Here is a 20392-nt window from a genome sequence, read left to right on the forward strand (position 1 = left end):
AAAAAAAGTAAAAGCCTACATAGAATGACAATATTTGACATGACTTGTAACCATGGTTTCACACACCCCAGGGCCGTCTTCTTATTGGACCCCGAGGTCCTTAGAAGCTGCACCAAACTTGTTATCATCCAGGCACACTACAGCCTAGCTCTGCATTGATACTGGTGGGCATGGGAGAGATGTCCTCCTTCTTCCATGAACGAAGTCCTGAACCCAGTTCTCTGGGGGCAGATCCCAAAGTCTAGCCAACTGTGCTTCCCTGTGGAGGTCCTGGTGGAGGGTGGGAGGTTCCACTAAAGTAGACTCCAGGTCCTGTGATTTCTTCCAGTTGGCAAGCCCACCAGCCTAAAAGATGGTCACATCCTACAGGACGTGGGGGACAGCTGTAGCACTTTGCCAATGCTATTCCTTCAGAAGCCACTCCCTATTCCAGATGGGTCCATCTTACCTAGATGCATAATCTGAGCATAAAGGTCACTTAAAGAGCCTTCTACACCTCGAAGGAGAAGCTCTCTTCTACTAGATTGGCAGAGGCATTGGGGCATCTCTTCAGAGTGGCTCATATTCACCAGTCCCTGTGTGAGATGTTTGATGTTTCTGTGATGGAGTCAGCCATCTACTGCTACAGGATTTGCTCTTAATGCTCTCTGGGACTGGAAGCCTGCAATTTTATTTTTCAGTGTTCCTTGGTATATTGAATATAATATACTGTGTAAATAATCCTCTGATCCAGGGTAATAGAAAGGTAATTTTGGAAAGGGGAAATACAAGGTCAAGAGAAGATTAAGACTCACACATGGAGGGCAGCATAAAGATCAGTCAGAAAAGATAAGGCTGCTCTGGAAACATTATGGATCAATATTGCTTATCAGCAAAAATTCAATCTGAACAAGAATTATTAGTTGTTATTTACTGTTGGTTACTAGTCACCTCCTGATGAATTTCTTAGCTGTCAGGAAGACAGGGCAGCAGGGAAAGAAGAGTTGGTGCCTGCATCCAAGGAGGGTTGCTCCAGGTCAACAGGATGGTCATGGTTGTGGCTCCACAAAGGGTACAGGGAGCATCAGTGGCTTTAGGCTTCTCAGTGGCCAACAGGGTGAGTGTGGCAATGCTACCAGGGGAGTGTGAGCACCTGGCCCGGACACTGGCTTTCCAGCCTATGCCTTCCACAATAGAACGTCACTTCAATTTGTCTCCAATTCTTCGTTTATACTCAAGGGACGGGAATAGTTCCTTCCTTCCTAAGTTTGTTGGGAGGGCTTAATGAGATAATACATTCCAACTGTTTAGTGAAGTGTCTAACACACAATAAGCCCTCTTTTTTTTTTTTTTTAAACAATTACTACTATTATTAACTCAATTAAAATAAGTTCTCAGCGGCACAGATCATTTTGAAACTCTTTTCCTCACATCGTCCCCGGAAGGAGGTGAGGGGCACAAAGGAAAGACAGAAGAGCTGAGTGTTTGTCTTATGTGATGGTTATTTTAGATCCGTATTGTCTTTTTCAAAGTCGTAATCAATGGGCCTTCACAATAACAGGAAATAATGATATAGTTGACTGTCATAACAAGACTCTGCCCCTCCGGTGATAGCTGGTCTCTAAGGAAGAAGCTACACCCGCTTCCACAATGATGATGGAGAACAAACCAATATTTAGTTTATTAAAACAAAGCGGAAAGAAGAGCAAGCTCTGATACATTTTTCTTGCACATAAATGCAATAGGTGAGGCAAATACTGAATTTTCCTGTTTTCTCTTTCATAAGGACACACTTTTACTGTGAAAATATCTTCACCAGTGCAGTCTATATGGTGTCATCATCAATAATGAAAAAAAGCACCCCAGTTTCTTGCTTCTCTTTCATGATTCCATCACCACCCCCATTGTGCTCATGTGGACATGTGGAGAGTGCTCTCTGTGCCTAAGAAGCTAAGCTTACAGCAGTGAAGATTGGGGAAGGCAGCCACCAAAGAAGGTAAGCCAGGGCCAGAAGGGGCTAGAAGGAACTAGTCTCGCATCTGCGTAGACAGATGAGGACACTGCTTCCACCATCACGTATAGCAAGTGCACATCAGTACAGCAGCTAGACCCTGTAGGGTTCTTTGTACCTAGTCAAGAACTCAGAGGTATCATCATCTCTGAAACAAAGTGAACTGGAACTGAAGATGCACTCAGGGCTTTCTGTGGACCCCCTTAACCATCCAGTGCCCTCACTTGAGTATCTCCTGGCTTCCTTAATGGACCCAATTCTCTAGCAAAAGAAGGAACTTGACTCACAATGCTCCTCTTGATGAGGACCCAGCTTCCCAGACAAATGAAGTTCTAGGCTGTGTTGCTGGAGCTTTCCATCAATTCTAGAGGTATCCCCCTCTTCCCATTGCTGTTCTTCTAGAAGTCACGTGTTCAAAGGGTCTAACCTGCTTCTTGTTGGGAAGAACTGGTAACAGTTGAGCAGCGCGAGAGTGCATGCTGGAGAGGGGACTGGCTCCAGGCACTTCTGGATGGTGGCAGGGCTGACCAGCAAGGACAAGGCATCTGAGAAGAAAGGTTTATCAAAGACCCAATGGAAAACAGAGGGGGTCGGAACCTTCACTGTGTATTCCTGAGCTCACCAGCTCAAACAATCCATACTTTTTTTCTGTGAAGGGGTCAGAATACCACCACCTACCTAATAAGGAGAATATGAAGCAAGCAGCTAAAAGACAAATATTACTAGTGGAAATATAATTGTGTAAAGAAAAAGATATACATGGAAACAGATGTTAAACTTGAAGCCTTCCTTTCTGGAAAACTATTATAGGCAGGATGTGACTTGAGAGAAGTTTAAAAAGCCTCTGAAAAAGTGACTATTTACCATATCCAGTAGCACCATCTAGAACAGACGTTTGCTGATCAAATGTAAACCTCCCAAGATGAGGCCCTGACCACATCAGAGACTCGTCTGGATTGCTATGTCTCTACTTAGTGATGCCTGCTGCTGATGACAAGACATAATTGTAAGTCAATCTCATAGTTAACTTTACAAACATCTTTACCAGAATTCCTAGGGCCAAGCAGAGAACAATCTATTATGGTATGACTTTCAGATCCAAACTCCTGCTATGTCAAGTTATTTTACAGCTTCCTCTGTTATAGTCTTTCAGAGGAAATGCAGTAAGGAAATCGTGAATGCCCGAGAACAGTCTTTTACATATTTTAAAGGTAGCTAAATATTCTTCAGTAATGGCTACTTACATTTTAAGAATGCAGTTTCCTCCATGTATAGATAACAGCTCACTTTTCCCCTATGCCCACTTCCTCTGTTCCCTCCTTAATCTTGGGGTATGTGTGTGCGTGTGTGTACGCACACATGTGTGTGTGTTGGGAAGCAGGCCTTTCTTGGAGCATCACAGTATGTGCAACAGTAGCTAAACTTCGTGCAAACTGATGAACTAAAGAACACTCCTCATTATAATCTTTGAACACAGATATAAATGTAAGCTTCCAGAAGCATCCTCTCCATATTGCCAGAGGGAGGACAGAGATGCGAACATATGATGCACTCAAGAAGTATCTGTCGTTGATTATATGGCAAAAATTAGGACATAGTAAAAAATCTCACACCAAATCATTGGTTATATGGCAAAAATTAGGACATGGTAAAAATCTAGCACCAAATCATTTGATGTATAGAATGCTGTCTGCAGTTTTATGACATCTATGGTTTTCCAGCTATGAACCTATCAATCCTGCAGTGACATCTGACATGGCCTGTGAGGTTGCTCCTGTACTATCAGAGTGACTTTTGTGCAAAGCCTACAGCCAGTTGCATCATCACAGTCTGCTGACTGAGACCATTTAGGAGTGGTTTAACATTGAGATAAGCTCTCTGGAGTAACAGACTTAAGCGGGAAATGCCACATCTCTGGAGTTACTAAGTGAAGGACTGGTGAAAAGAGCACATTTGGGGTGCATGGTCAGCACTCACCTCCCTCACCTACAGCCCCTTTATGGAGGGCAGGTAAAGATCAGACACCTATATTGGTTCACCCCCTCCTTCCCACCCACCGTAACCAAGGTCCCAGCCCAACTACTGATTCCTTCTCTCAAAAATATAAAAGGCATGGCCAGTGGTCACCAGGGGAGCTAAAGCATCACATAGAAGCAAACATAGAACAAAACTCACTGTGAGCCAAAGTCACTGGCAAGTAAGGGCCGCCGGTGGAGGGAAGAGGTTAGCCCGCAGAGGAAAGCAGAAGCACAGGGAGATGCAAAGCCAGGTCACAAGGTAGGACAGAGAGGGAACAGTCCCCCATGGGAATAACCCACAACCCTGAGAAAGGTCGACAGACTCCCAGTCTTGGGTCCTCGTTTTCTCATTCCCACGTCAATGAGGCCCGGCTCATCTTCACTTCCTACCTGAAGCTGCTCCATGAGACTCTCCTTTATAGTCTCACGACAACTTGCCCCTTATCACTCTGGCGGCTGAGGTCTTACACCCGCAGAATCTACAAAGGAGGGGAACCTCCCCCGCCCAGGCTATTCAGCCTCATAGGAGTTTTGCTGAGTCTGTGTCTGCTCCTTCCTTCTCTCTTCCTCCCTGGCTGTCCCCCAGGAGGCAGTCCTGTGGACAAAGCCATCAGAACTGCCACCTCAGCTGCCCAGCCTGGAAAGCCAAGCACCCTTCCTTTCCACAATGGAACCTTCCCAAACCAGCCTCACCTGGGTCCTCTCACTGGAAAAACCTCCTCTACTTCACATCTTATCTTCTCCCAATGTTCTGAGATACTCATACTTCCACAACTGCCTTGGCATAGAAGTACTAGGTTTCATCCAACTTATTAAAAAAAAAATTGGCTTGAGTGTTTAATAAATGCAAAATTCCTTAATAGGAATTAGCAAAACCAGAGATGAATTTGAAAGGGTGTCACCTTTCAGAGAGTGGACCATCCTGGGGACCAGGATTGGGTGCTGGTAGGACACCGGGGCACAGGAGCGAGGCCTTCCATCTGGGGGAGCCTCAGAAGCCCTTACCCTGATTGGAAGGGGTGCGGTGGGAGCTGGAGAGGGGAGCTCTGGGAGCTTCCAGGCAGGGTTCGGGCATAGGGAGCACCTGGTGGCTCCACACACTTGGCATCCTGGAAATGGGAGAAGACACAGGACTCGGGCTTGGAGGAGAACCTGGGGGGCCCATTCAGAGCTGGGGGCTGATGTCACAGGCAAACGGGGCCAGGGAAGGGGCTGAGAGGCCCCTCCGTGCTTTAAATGCTCATACAGCCTTGATACACACAGTGCAACACCCCATGGTCGCCCTGTCCTCACTAATTCAGATACGTGTGTCCAAGTAAGAAGTGACTCTTGGTCCTGTTTCCACCACCTGCATACAAGAGCTTCTTGGAAAGCCAGAGGGTCACTCCCGTCCGCACACAGCACAACTGTTGCTCTCTTCCCATCTTGGGAGCTCAGTATCACCTGATCTGGGAAGAGTGCAAGCTCAAAGCACAGCCTCTTTCACAAGTTGGGAGACATGCATACTGCATGTTCGAAAATCAAGTCAAGGTTCCATATCTGAGAGGTCTGTTTCTCTGAATTTTGCTGCATATAACCGGCCCTTACGTAAGAAACTCTGTTGGAAGCTGATGTTAATTATAGAAAGAAAAGAAAAGAAAAGAAAAGAAAAGAAAAGAAAAGAAAAGAAAAGAAAAGAAAAGAAAAGAAAAGAAAAGAAAAGAAAAAGAAAGAAAGAAAGAAAAGAAAAGAAGGAAGGAAGGAAGAAGGAAGGAAGGAAGGAAGGAAGGAAGGAAAGAAAAAGAAAGAAAGAAAGAAAGAAAGAAAGAAAGAAAGAAAGAAGAAAAGGAAAGAAAAAGGAAAAGAAAAGAAAAGAAAGAAAAGAAAAGAAAAGAAAAGAAAAGAAAAGAAAGAAAAGAAAAGAAAAGAAAAGAAAGAAAAGAAAAGAAAGAAGTGCTATCATTCTCACCAGACAGTCCTGACATTCAAGGCCTGCCCCAGATGCCAGACAGTACTGCCCTTAACAACACACACAGAGCACCGGCATTGTGTGCACGCATCTAATCGAGGCACGACAGGATGCTTTCCTTCTGCGGCTCCTCAGACAGGAAAGGGACGCAGCTGTGCTCTGACAGCCACTGCATATCCACACAGGCCACAGGACAAGGAAGTGAGAAAGGACAAGTCCCCCTCAGGGCAACTGTGAAAGGAGCTCAGAGAAGCCAATGTCCATTCCAATGAGGACAGGTCTTGGGGAGAGCTGGCCCCACCTGACACTCTGCAGCACAGCACCCACGAGCCTCCCTGGTGGCCCAGAGCCTGAGGTTTGAGCCAGGTTTCCCTCTGCTGTGGCACCAAGTGAGTGGCCCTTACAGAGTCACCACTGAACTCTGGGCTTTGTGTCCTTTGGCTATAAAATAATGACACCGCTCACATGCCATCCTACCAGAATAGAGCAAACCAGTCTTCTTTTTGGCCCCTGGGGCCTTCTAAACCACCTTGACCACCGTCTTCTCCTGGAAGCCCATGGGACCTTGAGGACTGGCCCATGGTGTGGGGCAAACCTCAACCCACCTGAGAAATCCAGGAAGAGGAGGCTCTTGTGCTGCTTCCTGGCCTGACGGCTGGGAGCTGGGGCCCCGCTGCCCCTCCAGACCTGGGGATCAGCCCCGCAGAGTCACCGTGTGGGACAGGCAGGCAGCAGGACTGCAGCTGCTCCAGTCAAGAGGCTGAAGGCTAGGATTTGGCAGAGTACCACCGATTCATCCAGATTCAGAACTCACATAAGCCAAAGTATTGTTGGGTTTTCTTTTTCTTCAATTTCCAGGCTTTAACTACTAGCACCTATTTACTTCCTCTCAAGGCACTTATTTTTTCCCTGAGAATGCTCTTGCCTACCTGTTTGCTTTTCTGTTTTCAGTTCTAAGTGACTAAAGAAAGAAAACATCTTTTCAGTTCAACCCAGGAAGCCCTGCAGCTGCTCTCTGAGGCTCTGGGCACTGGCACAGAGTTCTGCGGACATGTATGCATACTCTCCTTTTACCCTACAAGGCAACCTTCTATCCGAAGGTTAGAAGCCAACCTCAGAAATGGGGGAAAATGGCCAGATCAGCTAAGAACTGTGTCATCTGTATAAAGACATGCCCGTGCTACCCAAAGCCACTTATCTGAGCACTTTGCTCATGACAGAAAAAAAGACTGACTACAGACCCTAGTATGCCTCCCTATGTAGGAGGGATGCTGAGCTGTGAGTGCTTGCAGTCCTCAAAAACCTGTTAGCACAAAGGCCTAGAAAGTCCTGAACAAGTTGTAGATGAGGCTGGGAGCCACACAGCCCACCCCGCCCCCAGAATTCTGGACGGGGTTTTACCACCCCCTACTCTGATCTCTGATCCAGCCCTCTGGGACTGAGGGAGACCCACACTGCCTACGAGGCCCATCTGCAGGGACTCCACTGCCACAAATGGAGCCTCCTGCTTTTTAACAGCTGTTACAGTGGTGGAAGAAAGAGGCACGTATGAAACACTGTGTATCCAACACCACAACAAGCTCTAAAGCCAAGGGAGGAAGGAGTGGAGCAGGTACAGCCTCAGTGCCCTGAAATCCAAGATGGAAGGTACAGATAGACTCAGCACCAAGCTAGAAGCTACGGAAGGCAGGAAGAGAGTCGGGCACAAGCTTGTGTAGTGGTAATTAAGGCTGCTCTAACTCTCTGCCAACTCCTCTGGAAGCGGCCTCTCCCAAAATCCAAGGTGGGCATGGCATGTTTTTCAGGAAACGTGGCTGAAAAGGGACTTATGCCCTTTTCACAAAAGGCATGGGCCCATAAAAGTCATGGGCACAAGTATGAGTCTGCAGGGCAAGGTTTAAGCCCTTTCCCATTTTGGGTTTCCTCCTGAGCCCACAGAAGTGGTAACCCTCGCCTCTGGCTGAAGAAATGGTGCTGACATGGCAGCAGACGCCTGCCCTGACCACACTGGGCATCAGAAGACCAACCATCTTGGCTTCTACTCATAACCAAGGTGGCAAATGCTCTAAATTTTAAGAATAAAATCCCTCCTGTCTTCACCTGAAAGCCATCAGCCAGCAAGGAAGATCCTTTCCGTGAAAAGGGAACCTTCAACCCTGGAAGGCTGGCTCGTTCCCTTTAGACAGGAATTCACTTCCCTTCTTGTTTTCTTGGTTTTTTTGTTTGTTTCCCTAGAAGATGGGCTTCTGCTTCCATTTGTGTGTTGGTCCATTTCTTGTCAATTATGCACGATTACATAACATGATCTTACGCCGACCGGCAGGGCTCTCCTCCCCCAGGCCGAGCCTGGTCCCAACGCAGCATCAAAGACAAACACACTTTTATGAAGTGATGACACGGGCTTCCTCTAGGTTGGATAGGGGTTGCAGGGGCTCCCCTCCCATGCTGGCTCTGTGGCAAGCTGCCCAAATTCCCTTTTTTAACCCCTCTCCTCCCCCAGCCAACCTGCCCTCTTTTTTGTTGTAAGAAAACACCCACCGATAGAGCTGTATTCAGATGGGACACCCACATTGGGGCCAGCGTGTGCAAGGGAAAGATGGGTCAGAAGCCAACAGAATCATATGAATATACAAGAAGAAAGGTTTTCTTCTTCACAAATGGAGGGGGAGATACACCTCTTTCGACTCTCTAATGTACACAAGATCGAAACCCATTAATAAAGCCTAATGGACTCGGAATGTGTGCTTGATGGAAACTAGCTTTTCCAGAGTTCTGAAATGATGCCTAGTGAAGGCAATACGAGGAGCTTATTATAAGGGGAAATAGAGGGTGGGGGTTAAAATGCGGCGTGTTTCACATGATAGGAGGCATCTACTTACCACTGTTTGCTCAGGGCCTCCTATGGCCAGGCCCCGTGCTCTGTGCTGCGGCGATGCCCCAAACACCCCAGTGGGAGGATGTTCTTGTCTCTCACCCTCTCCCTCCAGGCTCCAGTCAAACACAAGGCACAGAAGGATCTGATTTAGGAACCTGCTGCCAAATCCCCCAAACAAAGGAAGTGGTGGGTTCACACTGAGGCTTACCCCAGCTCCGGAGTTCTAGGAGCACAGGCGCTCTGGGGCTCGCCGTGGGCTCTGGGAGCGCGGTGGCTGGTTTCGGAGGTGCTGGCGTGTCCCTTGCCCAGCGGGGGCCTGCTGTGGGGGAGGGCGGCAGGGCCATGGTCGCACCCGTTCAGCAGGCCCCGGGCAGCTCGGCCACGGGCCCTCGCCTGCCGGCGGCCCTCTCGCTCCTCCTCAGGCGGCGCTGGGACGCGTCTCGACAGCTTGTAGCCATGAGAAATCAGGAGGTCTTCGACGCTGTACATAATGCACCGGCTTCATCAAAGCTCGGCCCCGGGGAGCAGCGCGCGGGCGGGACCCACACTGAAGGGACAACAGAGAGGGTCTGAGAGCAGTGGCCCGTCCTCCCGAACCCGGCTGACGCCTCCCTGTCCCTGCGCTCCCACCGAGCGAGACTCGGGTGCGAACACCGCATGGGCCCACGCGGAGGGGGGCGTGGATGGCTCCGCCCGGGCGCCCACCCCCGCCGGCCGCCCCTCGCAGAGGAGTCTGGAACAGCGTCTAAGCAACGGGTGATTAACGGCGTCCACCGTTCCCTGGCCCCCGGCATCTGAAAACAATGGGCAGACGCAGGAGGACAAAATAAATACAGACTCGGAAGCTGCAATTACGACTGGGAGTTTCTAAAAAGAGCAACGACCAGCCACGGGCTTTACCTTGTTACACTTCCCGCTTCCACCTCGGTGCCCTACCGCTGCTCTCAGAGGGCGACGGCGGGGGCGAGCTGCCTGCCGATGGGCTTAGGGGTAACCCGGGGGAGCCTCGGAAGGCAGAGCTGAAGTCTTGGGGCTCGCTGGCCCTGCACACCCCGCCCGCACCCTGCAGCACCCCACACGCTCTCCCCCCGGGAAATCTCTAAGAATCACATTTCTCCCCCAGAACCCTTGGGGCAGCCACACCCCCAATCCCAGATCCCACCAGGGTCCACGGGCTCAACAGCGGCCACTCCCCTGGGGTACATGGTCCGAGGCCACAGCCCTGGCAAAGAACAAAAGGAACCCACTGGTGAGCCCGCGTGTAAAAACAGATGGGGCTGCCACAGTTATTTTTACACAAGAGAATCTTCTTTCCTGTATCTGCGGGTGGTTCGTGGGGATGGGCCGCGGCCTGGGGCCCGGGGCCTGGAGGGAGCACACGGAGGCCGGGCCCACTTGGCTGCTGCGGAAACAGCCTGTGGCAGCCCCGCCAACAATGGCCAGGAAACGCCTGGCGGTCTGTGTGCAGGTGAAAGGGAGACACATGTGCTTCCTGTCCTGGGACCTAACTGGGCCTGCCGTGCAGTTCTGCTGACTGCAAGTCCTCGCTCTTCATCACATGCTAGACGACGGGAGGCAAAAGAGTCCCGGTTGTCAGTACAGAGAGCATCAAACTTGGGAAATTGAGAAGTTCCCATCATGTGCCTACATTTTATGGAAGGTTGACAAGCCCCGGGGTTACTGTACTGGTGGGAACGTCTCCATGGCGATTCTATCATTCCTGACACTCCCGCTACCTGTCTCGCTGGGGGTTGTACCACTAGTGTGCCCCTTGTGTACCACTTGGGTCGTTCTCCTAGGAATGGAAGGGCCAGAGAGGCGATCAGTGGTTCTTTGATTCAACTGAGCAAGTCACTGGACTACAGTCTGTGGGGGAAAGTGATCCCATTACAAACACAGGGCTATGGGAACACAGGGGCAAGGCCATGAAACCAGCGTCCTCATTTTGTTCAGTGCTGTACCACCCCCCCCCCAGCATTTAGCACAGAGCATGCTCTCAGTAAATAACTATTGAATGAATGCAGAAATAAGAGAAAGGGACATGTGATCTAGGTTTTTGAAGACTGATTAGGAGCTCACTAGATAAACTGCATGGGTGTGTGTGTATGAGAGGGAATTGGTATATAGCATAAATCTGAAGTAAAGAAGTGACATGGAAAAAAAAAAAAGTGACATGGCCACAAAATCCTAGTAGCCTAGACCAGGGAGGGTCCCCACCAGGACTGGCTCAATGTCACACAGCCAGTTGGCACCACAGCTAACACTGGAATTTAGGTTGTATTACACTCAGTTTCTCTCTCTTACTATGTCAGGCTCTTTAAAAGCAAAGTGTACTATACTCCAAGTGGCCATGCGACACACAGAGGGTGGAAGAAGAAAAGGCCCTCGTAAAGTATGCAATGTGGGTCATTTTCCTACTGGGAGAGGAGTTGTCCTAGTTGGTCTACTATGGTCATGTCTGCATGATAATTATATTTAGCAAACCCTCAAGTGGCAATGACAACCCAGGCCAAGTTGTCCTTCAAAAAAAGACTCAAACTATAAGAGCCATAACTTGACCTTACAGGTCTGAAGTCAAAGCTGTATTGATTATTGGATACGTCTAACTTGCTCTATCTTCACAGAGGTCAGGAACCTATGGGAGGCAGGAGTACAAAGTACACCAGCTTCCACACACAGGACCTGGAGCGATGCAGGTGAGCCAAGAGGAGAGAGGATGACACACAAGCCTCACAGCCCCAACGAGTGTTCCCAGCCACCATCCAATCTCCCTGTGGCTGACACTCGACATGCTCTGATCCCAACTCAGAGCCCAGAATTCACCCCTTTCCCACACCTGTGCTAAACATCACCACTCCCCTGAAACCAATCTCTGAACAGTTACATCATTTTTCTGATCCCTATCAGATTCAGCTTAGTTTCTTTAGCGTCCTTATCTACTTAAGGCTTAATGGGCTGCCTCAAGAGGCAGCAAGAGGCCCACCATGAACACATCAGTCAGAGCAGCCACCAGGAGAAGACGCTGACATGCTGAGGAGACAGGCATCCAATGAACTGCTGCACAAAAAGATGACCCTTTTAAAGTTGCTTTCTGATCCAGAGATACCAGCGTCCTAAATCAACAGCATTTAATTTGATCACCCACTCACCAATTCAAAGCGTTGCTATAAAGACAAACATATAGTAAAATTTGACATAAATGTAAGTTATTTTAACATCAGAGTCAACAACTGGAAAAGGTATGTGTGCAGTTAAAATAGCACAGTAGCAGGTGCAATCCTTTTAATCCCAGCGTTAGTGCTGACACCCAACCCCAGCTATGACCCCTGTAGTAAGTTAATAACTGCACCAAACCTGTTTTCTGATCTGCAAAACAGCAATGTTACTATCTTCCCATCCCACCAGACTGTTTTGCAGATCAAAAAAGAATATGTATAAAAGTGTAAATCACCACGCAAACATGAGATGATTTATCATGCTACAAGACTCTAGTTTGTCTCTGAAGAATTACTTGCCTTAAGGAAAGACTCCACATTGGCTATTAATTTTCATCATGAAATTCAGACCATTTCCTAATTCCTCTTGTATCATGTAGGATGTAACTTTTGATTTCCAAGGTCATACCTGCTTTATATCACCCACATATATTGTCTTTTGTGAATCGATACCTCAACCTCCATCCAAGTCACTTAGAACAGGATTATTTTATATCCAGAACATTAAGACACAATTCCTGAGTGCCTAATACACCAGGCACTGAAACTATAGTAAAGAATGAGATCCATTCTTCTCCCTTAAGAGTCTTACTATCTTGTCATATAGACAGCAAGAAAATAGGCAGAAGGGTCCCTAACCTAGTCTCAAGGGGTCAAGGAAGCTTCTGGAAGATTCCTTCAAAGCTAAACAAATCCTCCCCATCAAGGTAGGTCTACGCTATATGATTTTCCAGATAGTTCATTGAAGAAATTTTCTCCTTCCCTACTTTTATTTGTTGCCTTGTATCAAAAACTCATAGTGAACATCTAGGAAGAGTGGGCACAACAGTAGAGGTGTCTAGACACAATCTCAGGTAAGGAGGGGACTTCTAGCATGGGCTGGACCAGAACACAAGACACAAATGAACCCACTTTGAATCTCCTTCTAATTCCATGAATATCTAAACACACATTCATACAGAAGAAACATTTAACAAAGAACAAGCAGGTAAAAAGAGAAAGCACACTTTATTTCATCTTATGCTCCCAGGAAACTTCTAAGGTAGCCACGAATGTTTCCATTTTACAGACAAGAAAATTGAGGCTGAGATCTTGGGCCTGTAAGTACAGATCTGAGGTTCAAACCAAGGTCTATCTAGCTTCAAAACCCTTGCCACTTGCTACTCTTTTAGGCTCACCCTAAATGTTCTTCCTTAATAACAATAGAAGTTTCCTAATTTACCAAATAATGCATAAGAATAAACAAGAAAAGATGGAAGGCATAGTGGCATCAAAATGAAAAAGGAATATTTAAAAGGATATCCTACATTTAAAAGGAAAAAAAAATCTCCTTTGTTCTCTTGGATTCGGATGGCTCTTCTCAGAATTCTTTCCTTATGCACACAAGGCACACACACACACACACCATGCATGCACACATACATACATACACACACAAGACCTGATGCCTCACTTGACTGTGATGTTTTCATGGCAGTGCTAGTATTAATTTTAAATGCTCAGTAATAGGACTCATGTACAAATAGACCGTGTCATTGCTTGGTGACCTTCAGCAGACCTCAGATCATGTTTGGTTTCAGACTCCTACAGAGCTATTGCAAAACCTGTTGTGTGAATCTGAGAAGCAAATTACATCCATGATAAATGGGAAAGGAGTGAGTAGCTTTTAGGGAAAAAAAACCCTAAATTCTAAAACAGAAATTATCAACAATAGTCACTCTTATCTACAACGCTGATAGAATTTGGACTTCATCTGAGTAGGCAATGGGAAACCACAAAAGTGTTTGGGCAAGCAGGGGAAACACTGACAATCAATCTGGCTGGAAAATAGAGGATGAGAGTGGTTAGAACAAGGACAGACCAGGGGACAAACAGTTATAAATCTCTTCTATTGTAATGTGCAGGGGTAGTAACAGAGGGGGTGGGGAGAAAGGAATAATAAGAGTAATTTTTGATAAAGTAATTTTCAACATACAGTGGATTTTAGTCTTTGGTGACTAAGAGAATGGCCAATTCATTTAGGAGAAAGACAGAAATCAGAAACAACTATTGATTGAGGATAACAGGTCATCCCATTTTAATTGAACCAACCTAGTTCCACAAAATTTTATTTTCCCCAAATCAGTGTCAGACAGATTTCCATCAGATTATTTTTCCCATCCAAGAAACCTGAGACTACTTAAAGTAATCTTATTTTGTGGTGGATTCCTAAGTTCTTTAAAGATTAGCCATGATTATTTAAGCATAGGGTTGTCCACCCCTTCACTGTAGGGATGAGTTTCTGTTTCTCCACGTTGCTCAATACATGTTGTTGTGTTATGTTGAATTGAGCCTGGGACACTGCACCAAAGAAGGGAACTCCTTGAGCTTCAGTCTTCTCCAGAAGAAGTAAAATAAGAAGGTTCAACTAGAGGTTCTATAGGGTCCTTCTGGCTCTAGAAATCTGTCCCTCTCTCTAGCTTGCTCACCCTTGTGATGAACAGCAAGCATTTCTAAGTCAGCTGGCCACAGTAAAAAGGATACAGCTTGTGGCCATGACACAGAACAAAGCTAAATAGGTCATGTGAAGACAGAACCTCTGACCTTGGCCCCATTAGCACCCAGAGAGGCCAACCAAGAAAGCAGAGCTAAATGGCCACACACTGTGAAGATGAGGTGGCGAGGGTTGGGGCTGAGGCCATGGAGTTCAGTACCACCTAGCAACTCTCCATCCAGAGGTCCCGGAGCACAGGTATTGAACATTTCTTCCAACTTATGTCGCTTGGGACACTTGTTTTACACTGACTGTGCCAGGCACCGGTCTCTGTGCTGGAGAACGTAAAGACACAAGCCCTGTCAACCGCACCCTTGCAGATGCTCGATTCTAGGTTGTGGTGTGTCCATCATGGGCATTCTCATCACCAAAGGTTCAGATTGGCAAATGAATGTTACTTTATAACAGGTACCCTTCCTCCTCCTTTACATTTATAAAAATAAAAATTGTTTTTATTCTCATATTTACAGGTACAAGGCTTCCCAAGACAGTGAAATAAAACTATTAAAAACCTCATTAGATCAACCAAAACTTTTCTTCCTTTTTAAACTAAAAATTTTATTTTTAATGTAAAAATAACACAAATACTCATTTAAAAATGTAAAACAAATGTTTACTCTCACCAGTAATTAAAGATATGTAAATTAAACCAAAATCCTATTATTCACTGATCAAATTATTGAAGCTTTCAGAAGGCAGTATTTGAAAAACAAACAAACAAAAAACAAAAAAAGGCAGTATTTGTTGGTGGTGAGGGTATGATGAGCTGTAAGCGTTCTCCTATTTGTGGGTATATGACTGTGGGGGTGGGGTCTGTGTGCAAATGGGTATTTCCTTTCTTAAAAGTGATCAATATGTTATAAAATCTTCCAATATCTGACACCCTATGGGCTAATAACCTCATTTCTTGGGATCATCCTAATGAAATAATCAGAGATACCCACAAAGTCATCTATAAAGATATTTACTCAAGTCTTAATTATGATAAGTAAAAAATTGGACCAAATAAATGTCCATTTAAGATATGGTTAAAAAAAATCCAGATGCATCCACATGGGAGACTAGAATATGCATACACATGCATAAAATTATGTTTTCAAATATGCAATGGCACAGGGAAACGCTCACGGTACCACGTTAAATAATAAAGACAGGATTCAGTACAGTAGTAATTTCATGCATGCGCACGCACACACACACACAGGAGAAGAAACACCAAAAGGAAACATACTAAATTATCAACAGTGGTATTGGATTCTGGTTTCTTTTTTTTTTTCTTAATGTCCTTATTTATACTTTACTGCATTTTATGATGTCCCGTGATGAAATATATTTGATACAAGCATATGAAGTTGCCATGTTGCAGGAAAAAAAATGGTCAAATATAGGTACTTTCATGTACTTTAACTTGATACAATCTCACCATCAGAAAAAAAATTAGGGGGGATCTCTGGATGGCTCAGGGGTTTAGCGCCTGCCTTCCGCCCAGGGCGTGATCCTGGAGACCGGGGATCAAGTCCTGCGTTGGGCTCCTTGCATGGAGCCTGCTTCTCCCTCTGCCTGTGTCTCTGCCCCTCCTTTCTGTCTCTGTGCCTCTCGTGAATAAACAAAATCTTTAAAGAAAAAAATTAGGGGTGCCTGTCTGGTTCAGTCAGTAGAAAGGCAACTCTTGATCTCGGGGTTGGGAGTTCAAGCCCCACATTAGGATAGAGTTTACTTTAAAAATAAATATTTTAAGAAAATAAAAATAAAAAAATTTTTTTAAAGAAAACAAAATTAAGAACAGTTTCTTAATTAGGATTAGGAATATATATCTTTGAAAACTTGGAACACTTAATGAAAATAAAAGAAACACTGAAGAAAAGAATAAATGAACAGTGAATTCTATAAGGTTCTAAAGGTCTAGTATATGGGACACATGTCTTATCTGCTACAGAGATTCTTAACCTGTTTCCAGTAAGCCGAAAATTACATGTTCTGCTGACTAAAATCTAATACAAGATTACAAACAGCATTCTACAGGGCTTGATTAGACACTGCTACTCTTCTAGAAAACCTAAAACTTTTCAGTTATAGTCACTGACATTCCATACTTAAGATGTAATTAATCCCTCAAATTGTTGGCAGTTAACTGTAAATATTTCTTCAACTGACAATTTTTGGTCTAATGTTATGATTAATATATAACAAAGTACTTTCTTTAAACAAGAGGTAAATAGCTAAGACCTAAAACAAAGCAGAATGGGGCACGTTGCTGTTATATGGACATTTAATGCTTTCTGTATTTTTTTTTTAATGATAGAACTATGTATTTTATTATGAGCAACAGGACTGCCATTTCTCTTTTCAGTCTTAATAATTAAAGAACTCCATAGTCCCAGCTTACATATTGGGACAGGAAGTGCTCACACACTGCTGTTAGCTACAACAGTGTGATGGCCAGCTCTTACCAGAGCCCTCAAGTTGTTAAATCTCCTAAACATAGAAAGCGTATTTAATCTGTGAAGTAATCATTTTAGTAGAGCAAACATCACTAAGTTTCTTTAAGGTGACACGCCAGAAAAAAAAAGGGGGGGGGGGAGGTGGAAAGTTTGGGTCTAAGATCAAAAGGATCCTGGAATGCTAATCTTGCTGGGTTGGTCAGTGTTAAGGCATGGATTCCAAAACACAGAGAAAGAGAAGAAAAGTACCAAATGTTATGCACTTTATTTTTTCATAAATATTACCTGTCTTTTCCCTCTGTACATGTGTGAACACACACACACAACTCCTGTCTTCTCTTTCACCTCTAAATTCTGCAACACAATTAGTGCTTTGGTGACCTCTCCTTTTTATGAGACCCTAAGTACCTCATTAACATTTCTGAAGGATTAGCAGTCATTAAGAAAAAGTGAAATTGGTTAAGATTTTTTAAATCTTCTGGAATTTTTGGCTATTTGCAAAAATAACTGTCAAACTTAGATTAGACTGTAATCCCACTACCATCATGTAAGTTAAACTTCACACGTAAAGATTCCTGATACAGTCTATTAAACTTAGAACACACTAGTTTTCTTTTAAAATAACGTTAGAATAAAAGAGTCAAGGTCTTATAATAATATTAAGGTTTAAATTATTTCTCATAACTTGTACATTATTTTCTAATTGCAAAGTCATGTAAAGTTATTCTAGAAGTAAACATTGCGAAATTCAGTATTTAAGTAAAAAATTAAAGTTCCCAATAACCCCATTGTGCCAAGAGATAACCACCACCAATAGTTTGGTTTCCATTTTTCCTACTATTCCTTGTATACATATAGTTGCTTTCTGTCTCCCCCCCACCCCCGCCCCGCCTTTTTTTCTTCTTTGAAATATATCTTGGTGTGTCTCTCTCTTTTTTTTTTTTTTTTTAAGATTTTATTTATTTATTCATGAGAGAGAGAGAGAAAGAAAGAGAGGCAGAGACACAGGCAGAGGGAGAAGCAGGCTCCATGCAGGGAGTCCGACATGGGACTTGATCCTGGTACTCCAGGATCAGGCCCTGGGCTGAAGGCAGGCGCTAAACCGCTGAGCCACCCAGGGATCCCAGTGTCTCTTCATAATAAATTATTCCATTTACATATGGAAGAAACAAGCTTATAGGTAAACTTTAGAGAGATCACCAATAAGCAGCAAATTAGAAGGGTATTTTGTGGTCTAATAATCTTTACCCGTTTGACCTGGCTGTTCCCAACTATATGATCTACGGAAAGTTTTGGTAAAATATATTTAAAGAAAGTAAAGGTAATAATCCAAATTTTAAACAAGATACCATCAATTTAAATCAAAATGATTGAGATTCTAGTATCAGAGCGGTTCCTATAGTTTTTCGATGACTTTTAGCATTTAAAGGCTATATCAGAGTACTGGAAACTGACCTCACCTCCCCTGGGCTGCTGGCCTTAGCAAGTGAGTGTCCCTCAGCATTCCTTAACTCAATAGACTCTTGAAACAAAGCACAATAGCCACATTTTAATGAGTGAGATAACCCTTGCCATCCAAAAGGTAAAAAACAACATCTGTTAAAAAACCAAATAAACTGCAGTAATGGGTTCAGCAATAGGCCTGAAATAGGATTTCAGAGACATAGGTCTTTGCTTATCAAAATAAAAACCACAACAGAACAATTGTTTCAAATCCAACGCTCTGTGTTCTAAACTCTCCCTAGATTAATTAGTGTGAAGTCTCGCCAAGCTCATTAAAAGAGAAACTCTGGACTCCTAGAGCAGGGTTGGTGTTTACTGTCCTCCCAAACTAGAGGACTCTCCAGCAAGGACAATGAGAACTTGGCGGAACCACAGACTTCTGGGCTTTCTTTACTGATAGCATTTCTAGTTTATTTTTAAACTGCACTTAAAAAAAATTATACTCCAAGGATCTTTTCAGATTTGTGGTTTTTTTTTTTAACTGAAAAACTGGTCCTTTATTTATTCTCCTTGTGTACCTCCAATCTCTAGTTACATTTTATAGCTATCGAATGATAAGCCGTATGTGTCTGGAGTCTGTGACTATTCAGATGGTCATTAGATAACTCTGATCGTCAAGCCCTCCAGAGCATGTGAGCGCTCCGGCACTTTAAGTTATATTCCAAGGAGGTAGAAAGACAGATATACATATATATACATATATATATATATATATTTTTTTTTTTTTTTTTTCTGGCACAGGCTTTTTCCACCCATCCAATCCCCTGAAATCTCTTGGGCTTGCCAAAGGCCTGACCTTCCATTCTCTGCAGCACAGGGTGAAGTTTGCCAGGAGAAGGCCCAGCAGATTAAGGCCTCGTTCAACAAATATTTGCTCACCCACTCTTGGGGGAGTCAAACTGTTTGCTACATGCTATCTGCCCAGAGTAACAGTTAGGGACCTTCGGGACCGCTGTGCAGCTGGTGGCCAAGACTGAGACACCTAATATCAAGGTAAATATAAAGTTCAAACCCATACAGCATTATGAGAAACCAAATGAATTTACCAAATTCCCAATTTCACATGCAAACTACCACAAGTCCCCTGAAATAAGAATCTGCACGTGATTTCTAAAACAACTATACACGCTTGCCCTGTTGTATGGTCTTAATCAAGTCATCTTAAATTCTAAACCTGCCTGATATAAGGCACTGTTTTCTTGAACTTTAGCCTGTGAGCACTTAGGTCTGAATACTGAGTCTGCCATTTTTATCTAAGTATTTCTGGCTGCCTAAATCCCATGTCCCTAGACTCCCAGGAATCCTCCCCGTCTGCCCCCCCCCACCCCACCCTATCCCATCTTCCAAATCCTCATCTCAAATCAAATTTCCTTGCAAACCTGAAAAGACAAAAAGCCAGAGAAGAGAAGACATGAAGATGTAGGGAAAACCTCGCAATTGTGTGGTCCACGCTACTTCATCCCTCTCCCAAGACAAGCCACTGGATCAGGGGAGGCACAAGCGGACAGGCCAGCATGGGAGTAGAGGGAGGAGGTGCAGGGGATGGGAGTGAGGGTGGCAGGGTGTGTGTTGGGAGGGGGAGGGGAGGTCTGCCGAAGCTAATTCCCCAAAGTCCTCTGCTCCTAGAGAGCGTTGATGAGCAAGGAATAGGGTCTGACCAGGCTGCGCTGGCGTAGAGTTTCCGTTTTGTATTTTTTTCTTCCAGTAGTGAAATCACAGCTTCTTTTTCACCCCCCGCCCCCCCAGAAGAATCCGAGGCGCTGGGCGCTGCCTCCAGCGACAAGGAGCAGGAACGGAGCTCTCAGCTGTAGGTGCGGAGCCCACCGTGGTCACGGCGTGTGGGCAAACCCTGGCAGTCTAGGGGAACTG

General features: G+C 44.9%; 1 protein-coding gene and 1 long non-coding RNA gene across 2 annotated transcripts in view; one reads left to right on the top strand and one right to left on the bottom strand.

The window, feature by feature from the left end:
• JCAD (junctional cadherin 5 associated) overlaps positions 1-20392 on the bottom strand; it is a 37857-nt gene that overhangs the window by 16499 nt on the left and 966 nt on the right. Inside the window, 1 exon segment of the mRNA XM_025464088.3 lies at positions 9040-9378. Within this exon segment, the coding sequence (XP_025319873.3) occupies positions 9040-9320 (281 nt within the window). The 5' untranslated portion in view covers positions 9321-9378.
• On the top strand, positions 9373-12278 carry LOC112670383 (uncharacterized). Its single transcript, XR_003142932.3, has 3 exons — positions 9373-10080; positions 11456-11527; positions 11739-12278. It is a non-coding gene; the product is annotated as an uncharacterized LOC112670383 (long non-coding RNA).

Source organism: Canis lupus, chromosome 2, assembly GCF_003254725.2.
Source record: "Canis lupus dingo isolate Sandy chromosome 2, ASM325472v2, whole genome shotgun sequence".
In the NCBI taxonomy this organism is placed as follows: domain Eukaryota; kingdom Metazoa; phylum Chordata; class Mammalia; order Carnivora; family Canidae; genus Canis; species Canis lupus.